Source organism: Sinocyclocheilus rhinocerous, unplaced genomic scaffold (genome assembly GCF_001515625.1).
Source record: "Sinocyclocheilus rhinocerous isolate Xijiao unplaced genomic scaffold, SAMN03320098_v1.1 scaffold919, whole genome shotgun sequence".
Classification (NCBI taxonomy): domain Eukaryota; kingdom Metazoa; phylum Chordata; class Actinopteri; order Cypriniformes; family Cyprinidae; genus Sinocyclocheilus; species Sinocyclocheilus rhinocerous.
Window position 1 is genome coordinate 1,093,855 of NW_015637585.1, and position 7,915 is coordinate 1,101,769.

At 36.9% G+C, this 7,915-nt stretch overlaps 1 protein-coding gene across 4 annotated transcripts in view; it reads left to right on the forward strand.

Annotated features, from left to right (window-relative positions):
• The window catches only part of LOC107749111 (partitioning defective 3 homolog), a 45,570-nt gene extending 39,201 nt beyond the window's left edge, over positions 1-6,369 (forward strand). For all 4 annotated transcript variants that reach the window (XM_016564189.1, XM_016564192.1, XM_016564190.1 and 1 more), the window contains 4 exons: positions 926-980; positions 1,358-1,420; positions 4,264-4,385; positions 5,718-6,369. In XM_016564189.1, coding sequence (XP_016419675.1) covers positions 926-980; positions 1,358-1,420; positions 4,264-4,385; positions 5,718-6,144 — 667 coding nt within the window. In that variant the 3' untranslated portion in view covers positions 6,145-6,369. The remainder of the gene's footprint in view (positions 1-925; positions 981-1,357; positions 1,421-4,263; positions 4,386-5,717) is intronic.
• The last annotated feature ends 1,546 nt before the right edge of the window (positions 6,370-7,915 follow it).

The window sequence follows — 7,915 nt, forward strand, 5'->3', positions numbered from 1 at the left end:
TATATATCTGTATGTGTGTGTGTGTGTAATTAAAGATCTATCTATCTATCTATCTATCTGCCGTTATAGTTATTTTTTAATTAGATATATTCTGTATATACATAAGCATAAATATGTGTATATACAATAATATAATATACAAATAATAAATATACAAATATGGAAGATAAAACAAGGAGTTGTAAATAAAACAGATTATTGGTGCACATTTAACAAGAAAATGCTATTTCAGTCTTATTCTTTCTACTTCAAAATTTCATGATTATGTACGGTTTCTTTTTAATTATTTATGAAATTACTAGTAATTTCTGAGTGAAAATTACTAGTAATAAATACAAATTCTCTCTCTCTCTCTCTCTCTCTCTCTATATATATATATATATATCATATTAGAATCGCATGCATGTTTTCTGATTAGTCTGCGTTCTTAAATTATCTCGAGTCATCTCCTGTGACAAAGTTTATACTGCATCTGTGTGTTTTAAACTGGACATCTGCTCATGTGTAAAAAGCCCCAGTTGCTGTCTTCTGTATCGTAAACACTCAACATGTGATTATGGAATTTTAATAAGAGGAAATCTGTCTGGTTCTTTCTCACACACACACACACACATGCATGTCTATACTGTAATATAAACTGCCGCTTGTCCGTGTCTGGTGAATTCTGCTGAGGGCTTTCCTCATCCGATCTTGTGGAGCATAGGAGAGGCCGTGTTTGTTGCCCATTTAGGTATCTGGACCATCTGTGCACCGTGTGTGACACCTTGACCTTTGTTCTCATAAAGGTAGCGGAGCGTAACTAGGTGACCTTTTACACAGGGTCGCACTTCCAACACCTGTCATTCCGGAGAGTATAAGATCAAAGGGATTAGGATGTAATGTTCTAATGTGTCATCATGTGCCCTCTTCCTCCTGCTCCTAACAGGCTGACGCCCAGCAACCACGACCGAATCCAGCGCTTACGCCAGGAGTTCCAGCAGGTCCAGCATATCGTAAACACTCAACATGTGATTATGGAATTTTAATAAGAGGAAATCTGTCTGGTTCTTTCTCACGCACACACATGCATGTCTATACTGTAATATAAACTGCCGCTTGTCCGTGTCTGGTGAATTCTGCTGAGGGCTTTCCTCATCCGATCTTGTGGATCATAGGAGAGGCCGTGTCGGAGCGTAACTAGGTGACCTTTTACACAGGGTCGCACTTCCAACACCTGTCATTCCGGAGAGTATAAGATCAAAGGGATTAGGATGTAATGTTCTAATGTGTCATCATGTGCCCTCTTCCTCCTGCTCCTAACAGGCTGACGCCCAGCAACCACGACCGAATCCAGCGCTTACGCCAGGAGTTCCAGCAGGTCCAGCAGGAAGAGGCGGAGCCAGATGATCGCCACCGCTCCTACAGCTTGGAGCAGCCCTGGGTGAGTGTGTGAGCTGTGTATGTGCACCCATGATCACTGGACGTATGCCCCATGGTCTCTGGGAGCTCCCAGGAAGGACAAGACTAAGTCCAAGGACTGGGGCAGTTATGTATACGACCTCCAGACCTGGGCTAATGCTAACTGCTAACCTGAGACCACTGCATGCAGGAGCATGTCACCTCTGACACTGACATTATCCGCTAACAATGCTAACATCACCATGTGTTCATCCATCTGGACTGTTCACCCAACCATTCATCTGTTCAACCATATCACCGCTGCCATGACCTCAGCAGATCACGAATTAAGGCAAGAACTGTGATTGGCTGAATGTATGTGTGCAAGATGAAAGTGTGTGTGTCTGAGTTTAAAAAATCAATGTTTTTAGACTGAAATTGTTTAGTATTTAAGATATCGAATTCAAATCCAGATCATTCGAATCTGGGTTGAGTGTGAACTCAATATGATGATCTGGATTTAGGTCCATTTAAACCTCTTTTGCCTATAAAATGAAGCAGAAAGTCCTAATAAAGGGATAGTTCACCCAAAAATTACAATTCGGTCATGATTTACTCGTGTTGTTCCAAACATGCATGACTGAGATTTTTTTTTTTTTTTCTACACAGATAATTTTTTTTTCCACACAATGAAAATAATGTCTTGGACCCTATTTAAGCTTCCCTATCCTAGTACAAGCATTCCTAAAATACCTTCTTTTTTGTTCCACAGAAAAAAGTAAATGATGACGGAATATAAATTTTTTGGTAAACTATCCCTCAGGAATGAGTTGCACTTAAAGATCGTTTCAGAAGCTCTTCTGTGTGGATTGCTTTTAACATATTCATTTGTAATCATCTTTCCAGGGAGAGAGTTTCAATGAACTGTTACACACGGTGTTATGTGTATTTTCTTTAATGTAAATTTCTCTTTTTAAATTTTTCCTCCACTCAGCTTTAATGTATGGAATTATTTTTGTTGTTTCGTTTTGGAATGGTAGTGATTATGTAACTGTATTAAATGTCTTTTTCATTCCCCTTTTTCGTCCCCAAATTTTCCCTAGTCTTCAAATGTCCAAACCCCCCCATGATAAACTTAAGTCCTTTTTTTACTCTGCCTAAAAAGCTTTTTTGTTAAACAAAAGGCTACAGAATAAAGATGGGTGGTTTTGAGTCCGTTTTGTTTCTGTAGCTGAATCAAATCTAGTTCAGGTGTGCTTCAAACACGTCTGTCATTTCTTTATGGAACTTTATAAATAAATGGAAAAAAATCCACTTTTTTTCTGATCACTAACCATATTTCGTGAGTGTTTGTGTGTCAGCATTAACATCATCGGCTGTTACAAATCTCATATCGATACTGAACTCGTATCAGAACTTTAATGCCATAATCTGTTTAGCAAACAAATGGTACGTTCCTGTGACACTGATGTTGTTTTAGGCAGTGAAGTGTGTGTGCGTGTTAATGAACTGGACTAAATGACCCAGCTCCACACATCCTTCATCCTTCAACACCTCTGTCTCCACAGCAACATGGCTGGCAAGCTGTGTCAATCAATCCCAGCATGCTGTTCTCCTTCATTAGAGTTAATGGAATTCTCTGTGTGGATCGGCTCTTGATTGAGCATGCCTGGGACGGCATTCATCTGTTTGACTGAGCGTGACGAGAGCAGGGAACTCAATGTAAATGCTGCCATAAAAGAAATGGATTCTTATGGGTCATGAGCAATTTACCGCAGTTACACTGTTCTGAGTACGGAACAAAGCCGTCAGTGTGTGTGAGAGAGAGAGAGGCGGTGTTAAATGAGTCTTTTATTGTTTATAATTACACCCTTATGTTCTGTGCCGACCAAGTGTGAATGCGTGTGTGTGATTACTTAATGAATTACATTAGAGAAGTGCTTCATTATGTTACCACCGCAAATCCCCCTCACCATAAAATGAACTGATATTCACTTAATGTTCATAGCATTCACCTAACATCCAGCTAACATTAATCTAACATTCATCTAACGTCTGCTGTGTGTCCTCATTCCAGCCTCACCTTTGTGTCCATAATGTATGTTAGATATGCTTCTAGCTCAACTGGTAGAGCATGTCGCTAGCAACGCCAAGGTCATGGGTTTGATTTCCAAGGATCATATAAACTGATGAACACAAACCTTGAATGCGCTCTAAATCACTGGATCTTAGAGGAGTAAAACTAGAACCACAGGAGATGAAAAATGTGTGTGAAAAATTATAAATATTTTTTTAATGTATGTACATTTAGATATTTTTTTATACTTTTAATTGAAATTTAATTAAGTAAATGTAAATTTTAAAGCAGAAAAATCAGATATTTACCTGTACTCAAGTTTTTGTTTTCATTTGCATATTGTGCATTGGGAATTATTATCAAGCAGAATATAGAGATAAATAGTTCCTGAAATAATTGCTTGTCTTTTTAATGATGTGGTCATTTGAATGACGGGTAATAATTTTTATAATAATTATTGAGGACCATAATGTAGCTGTAATTTTGTTATGAAGAGTAATAACTAACTCCATGAATATTTTATGGGTTATAATCTACTCTAATGGTTTCATTAACAGCAGTAATGCACCAAAGGTCATAGGACTGGTAATAATGTCACATTCAAACACATTTCTGCACAAATGTCACAGACCTCTACACAAAAACACCTCTGAATCCTGGTAAGTGCTTAGCTTGAGTGTTTGTGTGTCTGTATGTTCATAATGATCTTTCCAGAACTCAAATTCTCTCTCTTCCAAATTTGTCTCTCTACTCAACGTTTACCTGATTGCTTTAGTTTGACATGTTAATAACTCCTGTTTGTGTTACAGTCCAACTGCAGCTCTCAGACATCATCTGGCCGTCATTCAGTGTCTGTGGAGGTGCAGTTACAGAGGCAGGAAGCCAGAGATGCTTTCACACATGCTCAGAGACAGTACAGCTCTCTGCCACGGTACGTGTGTTTGTGAAATATAATGCAGTGGTGCTGTTATTTATTGAGTAAAACACTTAAACTATCTCATCAAATTCAAATTCAAATAAAACGTTTTTCGGCTTGTAGTTTGTCTATTTACTATGATTTTCAAAAGTTTTGAGGTCAGTAAGATTTTATTTTAAGAAATGCATTAAATTGATTCAAAGTGGCATTAAAGACATTCGCTACAAAAATTCCTATTTCAAATAGATTCTGTTGTTTTCATGAAAGAATACAAAAAAAAATTGTATCACTGTTTCAATAAAAATATCAAGCAGCATAACTGTTTTTAACACCAATAATAAGAAATGTTTCTTGAGAACCAAATCAGCATATTAGAATGATTTCTGAGGGATCATGTGACTCAATGAAGCGCTTAGTTTTAAAACTAAAACCTTTAAAAAAATTGTTACTTGAAATAAAGTGAACATTAACTAAAAGAAAAGAAAATATGAAAAAAAAAATGTTTGCTTAATTTGAAGTACTAAAATCACTAAAACTGAAATCATGTGACTCAATGAAGCGCTTAGTTTTAAAACTAAAACCTTTAAAAAAAATTGTTACTTGAAATAAAGTGAACATTAACTAAAATAAAATAAAATATGAAAAAAAAAATGTTTGCTTAATTTGAAGTACTAAAATCACTAAAACTGAAATAAAAATTAATAGAACTACATAGATTTATTATAAAAGAACCAAAAGCTAATACAAATGACAAAAAACATTTCTAAAACTAACTAAAATTAAATTGAACAATTAAATGCAAATAAAAAAGAAACAATTAAATGCATTTACAGGAATAACTTGCATTTTAAAATATATTAAAATAGAAAGCTGTTATTTTAAATTGTATTAATGTTTCACAATATTTGTATAAATAAAAAGATAATTTTTACTGTATTTTGATCAAATGAATGCAGTCATAGTGAGCATAAGAGACTTCTTTCGAAAATAATGAAAAAAAAAAACTTTTGAATAGTAGTGTATATTTTAATATTAGGATAAAATAATTCAGTTTGAACAACTTTTCTCTTTAAGCAAAATAGGGAAAAAATAAATGAGTAAATAAATAAAATTTCATCCAATAAAATTCCTCTTCTTAATAAATAAAGGAATTGGCTGGATTTGATCCATTTTGAAAGCTGACAAGTGTGGTTTTGATGGACTGTGATGTAAACTAGAAGATACTGTCAAAAAATAAAAATCTATGTCCCGGCCCTACTTCCTGTTTCAGTAGGAATAAACTATTAATGTCTTTAAGAACATGTGCACACACAGCCTCTCACCTTGCCCATTTCTCCCTGTGTGTAGCCACCCTCGTAAGACGCCCACCCCGGCCTCAGAGAGCGAGTGGGAGAGGAAGTGTCCGGCCGGAGACGGTTTCCAGGCAGCTAAAGACAGCGGCCGTTACTCCAGCTACCAGGGACCTCGTGCTGTCCCGCGCACCGTTCCTCGTCCTGGCTGCAGGAATGGCCTCTCCGCTCCCCCAGGATCCAGCGCTTCCTCAGTGGGTGGTGGCTACAATGCACGTGTCCTCCTGGAGGCCCAGGAGCTCCTGCGACAGGAACAGAGACGCAGGGAACAGGAAATGAAAGGAAGAGCCCCGTCAATTCGATTGGACTACGAATCCCAGGATTCCAAAGGACCCCACAGACAGGACGTCCCACCTTCCCCTTCGCAGGTTGTCCGGCTCAGCCGCATACACACACCTGAGAAAACACGCCCGTTTTTGTCATGAGATAAAAGAAGCAAAAGATTTTTCAAAGAGGCAAAAGGCTCACAGATACAAATGTTTATTTGTGTGCAAGTTGTACACAGACTCCCAGAGTGCCTTTTCTTTGAGGTCACAGTGGTCCCGCCAAATCTGACAGCTCATTGGTGCATCCAGAGGCAAGAAGTCTCTTGATTCGCTGTGAAGACCTTCAAGCTCTGACAATCAGCCGGACACTGACCTGTTCCTCTGTAGAACCACGTAGAACTCATTCAAAATGAGCAGTTTCCTGCTTTTCACAGGTTTTGATGAAGTTTTGTGAAGTAGAGCTTTTTTTTTACTAAGATTTATCAGATGAATTCTTACACATCAGGTAAAATTGTCAGTTGAACGTGTATTTGATGTCGTAGTAAGGGGGGGGAAAAAGTGGGACTGAGTACAGGTGGCCCAGCAAACCTAGCGACGCCACTGGATGTAGTCACATGTTTAAAGAACTTGACAAATCTAGGTACAAAACACAGTCAGAGTGACGGACTCCTGGGAATCCAGCGAAAAGAGAAAATCCCAAAAATGCAATGGAAAGGAAATGGGGTCACAGATAGCAGGTCATTAATTGATGCTCCTCATTAAATTTTCAGAGCTCTTTCACACACAGACACAGAACCCACGACCCACTGCTGCCTGCCAGGTGTGTGTGTGTGTGTGTGTGTGTGTGTGAGTTCCTGTCTCCCAGATGACCCACACTGAATTTTTCATCTCACACACCAGCTGCCCCTGTATTGACAGGCCACAGCACTGTGTGAAAGTTCAGACAAAACTATTCTCTTAAACATGCATAAATGCACACACACAGGCTGTGTTTGGAATACCACACTAGCACTACTACATCTGTCTATCTCTCTAGATATCTACATCTACTAAATATGTAAAAATATAAAATATGTATAGCTTGGAAATAATGAAGTGTGTATCTTTTTTTCTCCATGTGTGATTATACACATGTAGGGAGAGTGTGAGCTTAAAAAGAATTATGTATGTATAATATAATGAGGGAGCAAGAGAGAGTGAGCTTAAAATAGTTATATATTTGAAGAGTTCAGATGCAAAAGCCTCTAAGTGCCATCTGAAATTTTCGTCTAAAATGACCATTTTTATAAATCTCCTATATTTATGTTCAGTTCTTTCACTTTAATGGCATAGAAAAGGACCTATACATTGCCATTAATGTAAAATGTCTGAACCTAAGCATAGGAGCCTGATAAAAATGCTAATTTTAGAAGAAAATTTCAGACTCTTAGAGGCTTTTGCATCTGAACTCTTCATTTATTAATTAAAAAATTAAATTATATACATACATACATACATACATACATACATACATGCATATAGAATGTTTAATATATGTGACCCTAGACCACAAAACCAATCTTAAGTAGCAATAGCCAAAAATACATTGTATGGGTCAAAATTATCGATTTTTCTTTTATGCCAAAAATCATTAGGCTTTTAAGTAAAGATCATGTTCCATGAAGATATTTTGTAATGTTCCTACAGTAAATATATATAAACTTAATCTTTGATTAGTAATATTATGCATTGCTAAGAACTTCATTTGGACAACTTAAAAGGCGATTTTCTCAATATATATATATATTTTTTTTTTTTTTTTGCACCCTCAGATTCCAGATTTTCAAATAGTTGTATCTAATTTTTCTCCCTATCATAACAAGCCATACATCAATGGAAAGCTTATTTATTCAGCTTTCAGATGATGTATAAATCTCAATTTCGAAAAATT